This window comes from Amaranthus tricolor, chromosome 15, assembly GCF_026212465.1.
Source record: "Amaranthus tricolor cultivar Red isolate AtriRed21 chromosome 15, ASM2621246v1, whole genome shotgun sequence".
In the NCBI taxonomy this organism is placed as follows: Eukaryota; Viridiplantae; Streptophyta; class Magnoliopsida; order Caryophyllales; family Amaranthaceae; genus Amaranthus; species Amaranthus tricolor.
Window position 1 is genome coordinate 9,972,852 of NC_080061.1, and position 16,737 is coordinate 9,989,588.

Here is a 16,737-nt window from a genome sequence, read left to right on the forward strand (position 1 = left end):
ATGTGACTCTTGTGGGTACCATAGGAATCATCCAGTCCATTAAGAAACTAAAATAATCTTTGTGCATCTTGCTGAGTTTATAGAGCAGTAAAAAATTCTTTAAACTCATTAGTTACTTGTGTAATGGCAGGTTAGACATTAAAACTTTCGATTTCTTCCCACAATCCTCTCATTTCAACATAATACTCAGAGAGGCAACTATCAAGTTGCTTTGTTTCGAAAATTCCTTTACTCAACTTATATTTTCTTGACCCATGAGTAATAGAAAAATGTTGCTCCAATTGTATCCAAATAGTATAAGCACTGTCTAATCCAAGAAATTATCATGTTGACTTGTGTCTCAAACCTCTTTTTTCATCGAATCTTCCACATCTCTTTTAGTTGCTCCTGTAATAAAGCCGAATTTCCTTTTTAAAGCAAAACTAATTTCAAACAATCTTCTTCAACTTTTACAATTTATAGCTCCCAATAATTTTTCTACTGAGATTGTGTTGCTTTCATTCAAAGGATTCAAATACAAAGGACTGGTAATTTATGTTATAGTAGGAGTTACATGAGAATGTGGTTCTACCATTTGAAGCTGAAAGAAGAAAGAAATGAAGGACATAAGAAGAAAATGAGAAAACAGAAAGAGTTGCATTTTTATAGTGTAACTAGAAAATCTTCCCGTTCAAGGTTATTAGTCTTGATACCTGGGCTCTAATACCATGATGACAGAAGAATCATCTAGTGTACTTTAGTATTGCTGAATGAAAGAAGAAATGATCAACGCAGCAACCTTAACATAAGAAAAGAGAGAAAGTAAAGATGGTGTAGCTTTCCATCTATAGCTGTCATACATTGCACATGATCCCACTACAATTCTTTTATAGAATTCAGAGAATATTCCTTGGTAGTAGGCGAACCAATGAGGTAGCATAAACAAACTTTAATAGACTGCAACACCTTTGAGAACTTTAAAGTTTTGCAAAAACACCGTCTATATTCATCTGGTAGTTCTGAACAAAATGACATGTACCCTTGTAAGTACCTTATTGTACTCCATCTTGGTTCAACACCTTCAAACTTAATTTTGTTTCTTTCATACAATATGCTCAAAATGACACAAATAAGGTATTTTTCCATAGTTTTTTAGCTTCTTGTTTCACATTGTGTACATTCCTCATTGTTCAATAATAAAGTTACATTAGTCCATATGCAATACAAAATTAATAGAATATGGCTTGTAGTTTCAATGTTGATATTACAAAATAGACAAAGAGAAAGGTTCAAAACATTGATGTTGTGGAGAAATGCACTTGTTTTGAGTGTATTAAGAGCCGCAAGCCACAAAGTAATTTGTGGTCATGTGGGAGCCACCGTTTGCTAACCAACGAGGTAAGGGAGGGGGGGGGGGGGGGGGGTGGTAAAATGAGGTTGCATATCTTCAAAGATTTTGATAAGAGGCTCTTAACCGCGAATGACCCACTTGATGTCCATATTTAAGAAGTGTATTAAGAGCACTTGTTTTCTACATTCTCTGATTTCTTCATCATGTTTTACCAAATGATAATAATAATGCAATAATTATTTGATATTTTACAAACACAATCTAACATAATTAAAAATTTCATTAGTAATAATTAATTATTGATACATTGCATTATGAAAGAGAGGGATGCGTGAAACCTTGCTCTGCCATCTTTTCCTTGAATCAAACGATGGTTTTATGTGTTCAAAGATATCCTAGTCAATCAAGATCTAGGCAAATAAGGAAAACCGACTAATCTACCCCAAAATACAAGATATTTATACAATGAAAATATCCTAATCAAATCACCTAAGGATATTAACAAATATTCCCATATATTTCCATAATATTCTCCACAATTTCCGCAATACCCCCCCTCAAGTTGGAGCATGGGGATCATGAATGCCCAACTTGGAGTGTAATACATCAAACTGTGTCTTGCCAAGAGCCTTTGTAAAAATATCTGCTAACTATGAAGAAGTAGAAACATGAGCGGAGTAATCAAACCTTCAGTTATGGCATCACGAACAAAGTGACAGTCAATTTCAATATGTTTTGTTCGATCATGAAAAACAGGATTCTTTGCAATCTGCAAAGCCGACTCACTATCACAGAATAAATCAATAGACTTTGGATGATTAACACCCAAACTTAACAGCAAACCTTTGAGCCATTTCAACTCATAAGTAATAGCAGCCATAGATCTGTATTCAGCCTCTGCTGAAGAACGAGAAACAGTATGTTACTTCTTAGTCTTCCATGAAACAAGTGATTTGCCCAAAAATACTAACCAGCCTGTAAGAGAACGATGAGTGAGTGGACAAGCCGCCCAATCTGAATCACACCAACCCTGTAGAGTCAAATCACAGTCTGAATGCAACAGTATACCATGACCCGGAGTACCTTTCAAGTACCGAACAACCCTTAACGTGGCCTCCCAATGTTCTATTCTAGGCGCCTGCATGAATTGTGACAAGATGTGTAAAGAGTATGCTAAGTCCGGTCTTGTTATAGAGAGATAAATTGCGCGACCAACAAGTCGGCGATAAGCTTCCGGATCAGTAAGAAGCGCCCCATTAGCCAAACCGAGCTTATGATTTTGTTCTATGGGAGAACCACTCGGCTTGGCCCCTAATAAACCTGCCTCAGAAACAATATCCAAAGTATATTTTCTTTGGCACAAAAATAAGCCTGTAGAACTACGAGCAACTTCAATACCCAAAAAATACTTCAATGGACCTAAATCCTTCATCTTAAAACAATCACTAAAAACACGTAATGCAGCGGAATCATTCCTAGAAATAATAAGATCATCAACATATACTTAGACATTTATCTAAATTTTTGCCTTAGTGTATGTAAAAAGAGAATAATCAAAGTAGGATTGAAGAAAACCATACTAAGAACGGGTCAGAGTATTCAAATCCGGGGGGCAATTTCATGTAGACTTCTTCATCAAGATCACCGTGTAAGAATGCGTTATGTACATCCATTTGATGAAGTTCCCAATTCTTGGATGCAGCTATAGCCAAGAAAGTACGAACCGTTGTCATCTTTGCAACTGGAGCGACCGTTTCGTTGTAGTCGATCCCTTCTTGTTGGTGATTACCGAGCACTACTAACCTGGATTTCAATCTTTCAACCTCACCATTGGACAAGAATTTTGTCCTATAAACCCATTGACAACCGAGGGCGCGTTTTCCTGGAGGGAGAGGTTCCAATGTCCATGTACCATTTGCCTCTAAAGCCTAAATCTCTTCTTGCATTGATTTCTACCAACCAATACTTTTCATTGCTTCTTTAAAAGATTTTGGATCAGTACTATTAACAACAGCAGCAATAAACTTTCAGTAATTTACAGAAAAATTGTCACAATGAATATAATGTGCTAAAGGATACGGTGTACCTGAAGGACGACTAGAAGACGGAGCCGGGAGAGATGAAGACTGACTTTTAGCAAACACAGTATGAGTTACATGATCACGGAGCAAAATAGATGGATACTTCTTGCGAAATCCACGGCCCAAGGCCTCAACGGACTGATCAACATTGGTCATCAAAGGTGGCGGTTCAGCTTCATTATGGACCAGCAAAGGCGGCGGTTCAGCAGCTCCAGCAGTGGGCTGGGCAGACGCAGCAGGTATTGGCTGCGGTTCAGAACCGAGGCCATTGCTGGCCGGTGCTCTACCTGCGGCAACTGGGGGGGCGCTGGTTCCTGGCTGCTGCAGGTTGCTTGTTTCACCTGTATTACGACCTCCCACTTCACCATTAAAATCATGCTCATCCCCCAATTTGACACAATCATCATCACAATCTCCATAATCTAAAAACTCCGCTTCAACACCCACACATTCAACATTACTAGATTCAATATTAACATCTTCCGGACAACTAAACGGAAATACATCCTCAATAAATTTCACATCACGAGAGATAAAAAATTCCTTCAAGTCAAGATCATACAAATACCATCCCTTTGTCCCAAAAGGATATCCTATAAACACACATTTTCTACTTTTACTAGCAAATTTATCCCCCTTCGTTTTTTGATTGTGAGTAAAGCACAAACATCCGAAAGTAAGAATGGCTTCAAAAGCCGGAGGTTTATTAAAAAGTATTTCAAAAGGAGTTTTATTTTGTAGAATTGGAGTAGGAGTTCTATTGATCAAATGAGCTGCAGCAAGAATACATTCCCCCCAAAAATAAATAGGCAAATTAGCTTGAAATCTCAAGGCTCTCCCTACACTCAATATGTGTTTGTGTTTTCTCTCTACCGTCCCATTTTGTTGAGGAGTACCCACACAAAAAGTTTGAAAAATAATTCCTGTTGCCCTAAAATATGCAAGCAAACATTTAAACTCCGTGCCATTATCACTTTGAACAATTTTAACAGTTTGAGAAAATTGTCTATCAACCATAGCAACAAAGGACATAAACATTTGAAATACTTCAGTTTTATCAACAATCAAATAAACCCAAACAGCTCTAGAAAAATCATCCACAATAGTTAAAAATACCGAACTCCACAAGAGGACTCATGTCTATAAGGACCCCACAAATCACAATGTATCTTTTCAAAAATTTGAGAACATTTATTGTCACTCAAAGGAAATTTATCTCTAAAGTGTTTAGCGCGAAAACACACTTCACACCCTTTATTTAGACTACTCTTAATACTACCGATATGAGGAAGCAACTTAAACGACTTTCTCGGACGCATGAACCAACCTTCGATGCCAAAGTTCCAACTCTGAAGTAGCTTCAATTGCGGACACCACCTCGGGCTTGCTAAAATAGTACAATCCATCTCGCCTAGCGCCTGTTCCAATCGGATCCTTCATTCGGTCCTGTATAACACATAACTTAGAATCAAATGTGACATTTGTATGCAAATTATCATTAAGTTGTGAAACCGAAAGTAAATTACAACTCAAGTTAGGTACATAAAGAACATTGTGCAGAGTAATTGAATTAGATAAACGAACCGAACTCTCCATAGATGCAAATACAATATCTCCATTAGGTAAACCAACAGGACAATGAGATTGATGAACATCAAATAACCAAGATTTATCACCTGTTACATGATGTGTTGCACCTGTGTCTATAATCCAGGAAGAGCTATCAAACTTACCATTGAGACGATTTTCTGGTATGGTAGCATTACCAAAAAAATCCCGCAATTGCCCTCCACTGCTCGAATGTATAGACTGCCCGTTTGACATGGCAAGAGGATTTGAAGCCGCCACTTGTGGGGCTTCAGAGCTGCTGCCAGATGTGGCGTTAGCTGTCACCACTCCACGACCTTGCCCAGGTGCTGCACTTGATGATTTACCTCCCTTATCACTCTCGGACCACCCCTCCGGGTACCCAATAATCTCATAATAATACTTTGCAATGTGACCCTTCTTTTTACAGTGAGTACACACTTGCAATGAGTAATAATTTGCAGCAATATGGCCTGGTTTCTTGCAATAATTACACACTGAAACTGACTTGTCTACACGACCTCTTCCTCGGCCCATACCACCCGTACGAACCGCAAAACCTGCAGCCTGAGAGGGTTCCTCTTTAGCACGATCAAACCCATGGACCAACTCTTCTTTATTCAACTGTTGATATGCTCGATTAAGAGAAGGCAGTGGGTCTTATGCAAGAATATTTGATCGGAATTGTGCGTAATAATCAGAATAAAGGCCAAGCAAGAATTTTTGTAATTGATCATTCTCCCTACGTTTTTCATGCTCTCTACCTAAATTACATTCACATTGACCACACTTACAAACAATTAATGGTTCAAGCTTGGCTAATTCTTCCCACAATACTTTTAATTTGCCAAAATAAACAGCAATAGACATCGTTTTTGTTTGTTCACAGGAATTAATCTAAGATTTCAAGTGTTGTCTACGAGGGCCATTAACCACACAAAATCGTTCTTTCAAGTCATCCCATAGACGCTTTGCATTAACATAATTAGAGAGCAAAGATTTTACCTCGGGATCAATGGTATTCATTAACCATGATACGAGCATGTATTGAACGACCACCGAATCCTCCTTTGTTGCCGGCGGTACAAAAGTGGTGATGGTTCCATTGAGGAAGCCAAACTTCCGTCGGGATGAAAGTGCTACCAAAATTGCGTGTGCCCAAGCATCATAATTGTCTAATTTGAGACGAACTGGAGTAATAAAATCTCCCGGACGATCATGTGCGCCAAGGTAAAACGGGTTATTTGGTTGAATTTGTGATGGTGGTGGTGGCGGTGAGTTATCATCATCACCGGCCATTACTTCGTTTTAGAGAAAAAAAAATTAACCTGCTCTTGATACCATGAAAGAGAGGGATGCGTGGAACCTTGCTCTGCCATCTTTTCCTTGAATCAAACGATGGTTTTATGTGTTCAAAGATATCCTAGTCAATCAAGATCTAGGCAAATAAGGAAAACCGACTAATCTACCCCAAAATACAAGATATTTACACAATGAAAATATCCTAATCAAATCACCTAAGGATATTAACAAATATTCCCATATATTTCTATAATATTCTCCATAATTTCCGCAATACATTATCTTGCATACAAACTTCTTTTGCAACAACTAACAATAAGTTATTAATTTGATAGTTACATGCATTATCTAACACAGAATGAACTTCACTAACACTATTATCTTATTTTCTTTCTTCAAACTGTAAAATATAAAACAAGAGCTTAATACACATACAAACTTCACTAACAACACTATTATCATTACTTATTACACATAAAATATTAATTCATTCAACAACATAATGTGTGGTTTTCCTTAAATTATCATGCTTTGTTCATGGTTTCTTCTTCTTCTTTCTTATTCTTCTCTCCATCATCATCATCATTAACATTCTCCGTCTTTTTCTCCTTCTCCTTCTCCTTCTCCTTTTGTTCCTCCTCCATCTTAAGTTTAGCATCCAACTTAGCCTTCTCAAGAGCTTTAACTAAATTCTCCAAACAAACATCAACATCTAACTCAAGTGACTTAGGCATCAAATTTTCAGCAACATCAGCAGGAGTCACCTTTGTTTCTTCCAACAAACCCTTTATTGTCTCAAATAATGGATGTGATGTAACATCTAAATAATTATTAGCTAACACCTTAAAAGCTTCATAATTACAATATGAAAGTTCAATATGCATATCCATTCTTCCCCTTCTAATAAGTGCAGGATCAAGTTTCTCAACATAATTTGTAGTAAAAATAACTATTCTCTCTTCCCCACATGCTGACCATATTCCATCAATAAAATTTAACAACCCAGAAAGTGTTACCTCACTTTTCTTTATTTCCCCCTCATCTTTTAACTTCTTTTTCACTTCTTCCTTCTCATTTTCTCCTTCATTATTCTTTTCTTTCTTCAATGATAATGATGATCTTTGCCCTGTTAAATCGAGAGAACAATCGATATCTTCTATCACAATAACAGATTTACTTTTAGTTTCAATTAATAATCTTCTTAATTTAGTGTTATCTTCAACCGCAGTTAATTCCAGATCGTAAATATCATACTCTAACAAGTTGGCAATGGCTGCAATCATGGTAGATTTACCAGTGCCAGGAGGACCAAACAACAGATAACCACGCTTCCATGGCTTACCAATCTTAGCATAATAATCTTTTGCCTTACTGAATCGAATAAGGTCGTTGATAATGGCGTTTTTCTTTAATTCTTCCATGGCTAAAGTATTGAATGTTGCAGGATGTTTGAACTCAACATGACTCCATAGACTCCCTTTGCTGAAATATGACCCATTTTTATCTTTTATGTTGGTGTATAACTTTCTTTGCCTTTTTCTGATTGTGATTGCTTCGCCTTCTTCTAAAACATACTTCAAATAGGTTTCAGTGATCAACTTTCTATGACGACCATGAAAAGTGAGTTGGTAATACCTATTATTATTTCAATATACAACAATTAAAACATTAAAATTAAATAAAATTACCGAAAATAAGCAAAGTTTTATTCGATTTTCCTAGAATTTGAACTAATAATTCTCCATGAATAATCTAAACTTTAAGAGATATTTGACAAGAGTATACTATAGTAACCAGTAACTTATTGTAACAGGTAATTTTTTTTATAAAAAAGGTTAACTCCAAATAAAATAAAATAAAGTTAATTAAAAATTAAAAGAAAAAAATTAATTACCCAAATCCCTTCCCCACTGCCAGCCCCTCCTAACTGCATTTAGAGGTGTGCAAAATGAGACAGGACTGACGGTCAGGACCGGAATCGGTTGAGACTACCGGACCGGACCGGACCAGTTGCTTTAGTACGGGCTTCGGCTCTTGCTTATTTTTCATTCCGGGTTTCCGGTCCTGTCCGGTCTAAACCTGAAAAAATCCAGGTTAGACCTGATATATATAAAAGTAATTTTGAATAGGAATAATATTTATAATTTTTAAGTATATACTTATTTAAAGAGCTTTATATTTTTTATTTCTAACAAAAAATAATTTTTTAACTCAAATATTATAATTTTATAATAATTAATTTGCTAAATTATTTTAAACTCTTCCATTTTTAATTTATTTTTGGTATAAAAAATTACTTTCGGTCTAATCAGTCTAAACTAGAACCAAACCGAGAGGAAACCGGGTTAGACCGGACCGGATGGAACCGGTCCTGTAACAGACTCGAAAATCCTAATGTTAATCATTTACGATTAACTCTTAATTCATTCAATTTAATTCTCCTTGACTATAAGCTCCAACTTTATCTAAAATCTTATATTCTAACTAATCATTTTTTTTCTTGATTTAATTTCTTATTTAATTTCCAATTCGACTTATAAGTTTTTTTACTTATTTAATTCTTTTAAATTCCTAATACTTTTCCGATTTCTTAAACTATTCCGAATATGAAACTTTAAAGTTTTTTATATTTCTAAATAGGAAAAATTACCTAGAAGAATCCAACATTTTCATTATTTTCCTACAATAATCTCACCTATTGATTAACCATGAATAATCCTAACTTTAGAGGGTATTTTCCTAGAGTAAACCCAATAACCCGATGACTTGTTATAGCAAATTTTATTTTTTTAAAAAAAAAGAAAAATTAAAATAAATGCCGAAAAATTGTTTTAAGAAATATACAAAAAAATTTTCTGATTTTTTTAATCATTCGAAAATTTTCATGTGAATTTTAAAATTTTTCTAATTTTACATTAATATTCAGTTTACTTTTTTTGGTGAATTACCTACAATAGCAGGTCATCAGGTTACCAAGCTTACTCTAGGCAAATACCTCTAAAGTTGGGATTATTCAAGTGTTAATCAATAGATGGGCTTATTGTAAGTAAATTATGAAAAGGTTGGATTATTCTAGGTAATTTTTCCTTCTAAATATTATTTTTTTATGAACTCAAAAGTTTTGATTATTAATTTATATAATGAAATTTTCAAAAAACGTTTAATTAGTTTGTGGTTTGCGTTTAAAATTCTTATTTCTTAATTAATTTCGTTAACAATTATTTTAACGACTTAAACACTTTTATTTAAAATATTATAAACTAGTATATTTTATTAATAACTTTAATTATGTTTTTAAACAAGTTTTAAGCTAAACTAATTTTTTTTATCACCTAAATCTATTAGGTCAAAACCTATCCTAGTATTCTAAGCTAGTATACTTAGACAAGATAAGCTTTAACAAAATTCAATACCTCCCTTACCACCCATATGACCTTAAGATTTGGAATAAGATTTTTTCATTTTTTCAACCAAAATTCCTTACCTAAATGTTCCCAAATTTTCATATTTATACCAGCCCATGTACTAACCTTATACCTTGGAGAAAAATGGGAGTAAATCATCAAATATGACCTCATTGTCTAGCCGTGAGTTTTGTGAAATTAAAGCCAATTAATTTCTTCCATTTTCTCCTAAATTCAGTTTATATATCACCTACCAATTTCTTATTATTAATTATTTGAAGAAACTAAAAATAAGGTGCTTAGAACAATTTTTATTTAACTTAAATCATCATCATTTTGGAGCATTGTTAGGTCATTTCTTTGGGTATTTAGAGGATCATTTTTTTGAAGTTGGTATTTTTATTTTGGGAGCTTAGAAGTACTAGTATTTGGAATTTGAAGCTTAAAGCTTGGAGTATTTATTTTGGAGAATCTTTTTTTTTTTTTTTTTTAATCTCTTTAATTAGTACTTAGTACTAATTCATGCTGTTAGTATGGTATAACTTCTTACCCTACTCTTTATGTGAAATTTTTACATTATATTTACTTTATAATACACAAAGTATGAAATATGTTGAGTATGTTTAAGTGAAAAATTAGTTTAATGAAATTATAATTAAGATTACTTAAGTATGTTTATGCTATAAGTATTTTTAGCATTTTAATTAGTAGTTTTTGAACATGTTTAGAAAGTTGGTGAAAAAATATCATATTCTAGTGATATTTAGTATTATTTTTATGTGTTACATTAGAAATGCTATTATATTTAAGATTTTTTTTTATGTTAGATTTTTTGTTAATATGTTTATGTTTGCCTATAAACTAGTTTATAAAGTTGTGTGCTATTTTACGAACATACTTTTACTAAGTATGGTTATGTTAAAATTATTGTCATTATACTTTATTTTAATATTAAAACTTATCCTTAAAGTTATATTAAGTTTTCCATTTATTGTATAAAAGTTTTTATTTTAGTGATTATGTAAGATATTTAAATTTAGAATTTATTATGATAGATTAAATTAAGTTTTTTTTTTCAGTGAAAAAGGTCTAAAAATATTCATAGGCCATTTGGCAACTATCATAAACAAAAAGGTTTTATTTACTATTTTAATTTGTTACAAGCATTATTTTATAATAATAAAATAATAAGTTTAAAAGAAATTTTTGAGAAATTTGTATAAGTTTAGATTTTTTTTATAAAAGTAACTTTTGTGATATTAAATGACTAGTGTGTACCAAATATTTCTTAGTTAACTATTTAACCAAAATTTATGTAAAAAGGTAAAAGTAGTTTTTTTTTTAATAAAGTTGCCTTTATGTGTCAAATTTTGATTTTATGAAAATATTAAAAGAATATAGTTTTAACTAGTTTTATAACTAGAATTATTAATTTGTGTGAAAATATAAGTTTTACATGCTTTATAACTAGAACTAATGCTTTTGGTGAACTTATAAAATGCTATTTGTTTTATAATTAGAAATATTGATTTCATAAACTTATAAGTTCTATTTGTTTTATCATTAAAATATGGATTTTTGTGAGCTTAATAAGTTTTACTTGTTTTTCAACTTGATTGGAATATTGATTTTTGGTGAATTTGTTGAATTTTGGAAATTTATCCATAGAATATAGTTTTACTTGGTTCATAAGTATAATATTTGTTTTTGTGAAAAGAATAAAATATTTATTTGTTTTAAAGTTAAAAATGTTGATTATTGAAACTTATTTCAAGAGAAATAAATTTTAATAACTACTTGAGAAAATATTAATTTGGAGACTATTAATAGAATATTAAGTTATTAGTAAATTTATTTAGCAAATGATCTATTAAAAATAAAGTTCTAAATAAATTCTAATGTGTAAAACTTTAGTAGTGAACATAAAAGGGCATAAAGGTAAAATCTTATTAAATAAAGAAAGTTACCATCTAAATTGGTCAATGTTATAGTCAACATGTAGTAATAAAAATTATGTGATGTACTTGTGTGAAATTATGTGAGTATTGATTGAATGACCCTGATAGTATGGTAATATCGAACTATGGATCGACATGTAAAATCTCAGCGCCCGTGTTAGTCGGCACGTAAAATGCGGTGTAAGACAGAGAATTAGCTACTTATCCTATAGAAGCTCAAGCATAAATGTATTGGAGGGGTGACGACTCGCACCACAGTCAGCTGCAGGGCGTCGACCATAATCTAGCCAACCCCTTACATATATAAAGTGTTATATTGTTTTGCTTGTTTATCAATGATAAACTTGATTACTGTTGATACTATAAGGTATGGTACGATTATGAGTATTAACCAACTAAACTTGCTTAAGTATTAAGATTACCGAATTGTATAACTGATAGTAACGTACTTCTGCCAAGATTGAGAATGGTATCTTAATGACTTAAAAGTATGGAACAGTAAAAAAATATGGTAAAAGTATATAGTGGTGTTAATTAATTATAAGTTCGTACTTTAATTATTATTTTGTAAATGTAGTGTATTATTTCCGTACTTTGAGCTGGATAGGGAGTTATACTTGGCGTTAAGCCGTTGACCGATTCAATCGGCTATCATCCGTATTATGGATGACAGTATATTGTAGGATTTTGTTTCAGGTTCCGATCTAGGCAACAGTTATAATTTATTTATGCTATCGAGGACTTAACTGCAAATTTTTTATATACTTCATGTTTGATGATTTTGACTTATTTATTGTATATTTTTGGAACGAACGATATGTATTTTTATTTTCCTACTTTTATGTAATATTTATCATTTCTACTAAATATTTTTTTAATTTTAAAGTTTTTTAGTAGATTGGCATTTTCAGACTTTCGCATTATTTTGTAAAAATTTTCATTAATTTCAATTACGTATCGAGATTGCCGTTCCTGCCATAGGTCCGGTCTCCGATCTTCAAATATTCAAAATTTCTGTCTTCCGATCCAACAGATTCCTGCCAATTCGATCTGAATTTGGACCGGTAAACACCCCTAATCTTATCTCTCTTCCTGTCCCTTCTAACCTGCTACCACCGAATCCTCTTTTTTTTTCCAAGAGATTTCCTTTCTTACCTGGATAATCTTAATCCAGTGAATTTTAATTCTTCATTTTGTAGTGGACATTAGGATTAGACGTGGACAACTTTGTAGGATGTGTCATGTAATAGTTAGATCTTACATTGCATGTGAATACTAAAGCAACATGGTCTTGTTATTACCATCATTTTCCATGACCAAGTCCACAATTACCAAAAGAATTAGTCAAATAAGACAGTGCATTGTTATATACTTTATATACATTTTAACTTTTAACAATTACGAATCATTCTAATTTTTTAAAATTATTATTGTTATTTTATTTTATTTTTTTAGAATTTACCTAATAACTTATTCTAATTTGCACAGCATTTGTGGATAAGTGACCCAATACTTTAGATTATTCATTATTAATCAAGAATTGAAATTATTGTATTGAAAATCGAAATAACCTTAAATTATTTTAGGTATTTTTTTCAATTAAATAATGTAAGATTTGTTATTCAAGAGTTCTATATTTGAAGTAAAAATAAATTAATTTATTAACTCCACTACTTTATTTATAGATCTCACTATTTACCCATAAATGTGATATAAATTAAATAATATTGACATTTTCTGCGTTATCTAACAAAGTTATAAATGCATTTTACATAAAAATCTTTTAATGTTACATGGTTACTGTTAATATCAATATATAAACAATAATATATGAGATAATTATCAAACTTCTATCAACTTTACTTAATCAATATTTGTTTATATCATTATTGTCCTTAGATGCAACTAAAAAATAAACTAGGCGGCAAGTATTCCTAAAAGTGACCAATTATATATGTAAAAAATGTAAAATCTAGTGAAAGTGATGTATTAAAAAACAATTCAGTATTATAGTTGCATGGAGTATGTATAATATATACATATATCAAATATATGTTCAGGATCCTAAATTTAATAAGATCTTCAAAATTTATATTTATGTTTAATATTAATTTATATTAAAATTGATATAATTTACATCTTTTACTATGTAATATGATTATATGAATATAAGCCATTAGCTTTTAGAAATTCTTTTTAGATTATACTTCCTCCGTTCTGTTTTAGTCGCTACATTTGTATGGACACGGGTATTAAGAAAAGTGATTGACCTACACTGTAGCTGATTGTTTACTTTATAGAATATAGTATTTTATTATTGTTAATTGAAAAAGAAAAACTAGGTTGTTAGGTTACTTTATAGAGTATAGTATAATATTTTATTATAGAGTATAGAGTATAGAGTAGGATAAAAATAGGATAGGTAAAACTTTAAATGATTGTTTTATTACTGAAAACGGAAATGTAGCAAGTAATATGAAATTGCAAAAAATAAAAAAATAGCGGGTATTATGGAACGGAGGAAGTATGTTAAGAGCAAATCCCTTCATCCTATTAAATTTGCACCATTTTACATTTTGATCCGTCCTACTTGATTTGCCTTATTTTTATTTTTAGATAATAACCTACTATTTTCTTTTAATCTCATCTATACATTTTAATTCTCATTTAATTTCATCTACAATTTATTCTCTCTTTTTCTTAATTATCACTCTTTTTAAAAAAAATTACCTTTTTTTCTTTGTGTAAATCTGATAGGATAGATGAGTATATACATATTGTTAGAGTATATAACAAGTATTAGGAGGGCATGTGTCGCATCTACACTTCTAGTCCAAAGAGCTATCGTGTGAAGGGGCATGTTAAAATATATAACATATATCCTGTAACGTCAACTATCAACTTTAGCTTTTGGTTAAGTTGGTTCCTTGACATTGTATCAGAACCCAACGTGACAAGAGGTCACGGGTTCGAATCTCAACCACCCCTCATTTAATGTCAAATATTCAGTGTCTATGTGTATACACACTTTTAGCCCAATAAACTCTCGTGTAAGAGGCGTGTTAGAGTATATAACGTATACTCTAATATGTACTATGATTGAAATTATTTAATATAATAAATTAATATGGTACCTTTTTTCATCAGTTCCCGGAAAAAAGGTGATGGTTTGAGTTCTTGAAAAATTCTTACGGCATCTCCACCAAACCTTTACTCCGTCAAAAACATCCGTAACTTCTTCATTATCAGCAAGACCAAGAACTAAAGCCTTACCATCTTTAACAAAATTACCCTTTAAACCCCTTGCTTTTTCTGAAGTTTTTTCACTAAGGTAAGTTTCAATAGTTTTGTAAGCTTGACTTCTATCGAAACGTTCACCTGTGTATTCTTCAAAGGTAATATTAAGATACGGACTTAAAAACCTTACTATTTTTTCAGTATAACGATAAAGAAAGGCATGTATGGCTTCCCTCCATTTATAAGGAAGATATTGATCATACATAGCCTTTGCAAATATTATGGTTGCTATGAATGATCCAAATTGCATCAACATGTTGTCATTTGAATTATTCATCATAATCATTTTTTATTTATTATCTCTAATTAGGAATTTAGGATTTGATTGTTCAAGAAGTTGAGGGAGTATTCTTTAGATTCACTCTTAACAACTTCTGATTTTGGTATTATGCAAGGTTAGGTCTATTTATAGTGAAATGTTACCGGGATCCAATCAATCTATAGCCGGTTAACTTTTTAGTTTATATTATATGGAGCTATTTTTTTAGACAGTTTTTCGGTGAGACGACATTAAACAAAAGTTTATATTTTCATAATATGCATTAGACTCCACAAAAAATGGTTGCAATATACCGACTAGCACCTTCGACTGACATCAGTATAGTCAGAAATTTCTGACTAAAATTCCAACTGTTTGATATTAGTCCGAATTTTCGACTAGTCTATTACTATTTCTATGTTAGTAAGAAGTTAAGACTGAATTTCCTACTAAACCAATAAAATTTTAGTTGGAACACCATCCACTATTTTTCTGACTAGCAGCATTTAGTCATAAATTAATGAGGTGAGCATATAGTCGGTATTTAGTCGTAATTCAAAAATAATAATAAGGGTTATTTTGTATTTTCATTCGTTAAGTTTGCAATAATAAAAATCTCAATTTTAAAAATGTAAATGAGGTCAACTAATTTATTAAGACCTATGTGGCTCCGCCAATAAACACTAATTAAAATAATATAATGTAAACCAATTTAAGACTTACATAGTATGGATTATAGATGTGGAGGTGTTCATTTGAGTCATTGGATCGATATCAGATGAATCGATTCAAAATCGGAGTTTGTGTCAACATAAATTTTACATAATTTTAAAGTCAAATCAAATCAAATCAGTAATAAAATGTAATAAATAAAAAATGTTAAAGATATTTTATACGTATTTTATAATATTAAAAAATGGTGCATAATATAAGTATTTTGCTATAAATCCATATCAGATTTGTACGTATTTCATACGCACGCGTTAGAAATTTCCTGAAAGTTTTGTGTTCCAAATAGTAAGTTGTTTAATCTTAAAAATGTCTAAAATCATATGCGCCTTTTTTTTAGTTTAGTTATATGCTACTAGTACTATTTTAATAAATTTCTGATGATGCATAACTAATACTGTCATAAAAATTTAAAACTATTGACGTATTAAATTGACTAAACCCAGTTAAATTTTAAAAAGTTCCGACGCAAAAAAACCATGACATAATACCCACCTCATCAGTCATGACTATCTAAAGACATAACTTTATAAAAAAAATGGTTATATTCCATATGGAGTCGATCCACTTTTTTCGGGTAAAACTATTTGGACTGATTTTTACTTTATTTTTCTTTTTTCTAAGTCTACCTTTTAATTAAAAAAACAAATAACAATATATTTAATTACTACGTCTCAACAACTATGTTTTGAAGACATTTGGTGGAGAGCTCAAGAAAGCAAGTTAAAAATAATCATCGTGAATTAGCGGGAGTAACATAAAAACGAAATAAAAAATAAATAAACGTCTG

General features: G+C 31.5%; 1 protein-coding gene across 1 annotated transcript; it reads right to left on the bottom strand.

Moving 5' to 3' along the window:
- Positions 1-6,522: 6,522 nt before the first annotated feature.
- Positions 6,523-15,336, bottom strand: LOC130801939 (AAA-ATPase At3g28580-like). Its single transcript, XM_057665895.1, has 2 exons — positions 14,797-15,336; positions 6,523-7,935 (listed from the first exon to the last, which is right to left on the bottom strand). The coding sequence occupies exons 1-2, from the start codon at positions 15,243-15,245 to the stop codon at positions 6,825-6,827; spliced, it is 1,560 nt and encodes a 519-aa protein (XP_057521878.1). The 5' UTR covers positions 15,246-15,336; the 3' UTR covers positions 6,523-6,824.
- Positions 15,337-16,737: the final 1,401 nt, after the last annotated feature.

Coding starts and splice junctions, on each gene's coding strand:
- LOC130801939 (XM_057665895.1), bottom strand. CDS start 15,245: ATGATTATGATGAATAATTCAAATGACAACATGTTGATGCAATTTGGA. Junction 7,936..14,796: donor CCGGGAACTGATGAAAAAAG/GTACCATATTAA, acceptor AAATAATAATAG/GTATTACCAACTCACTTTTC.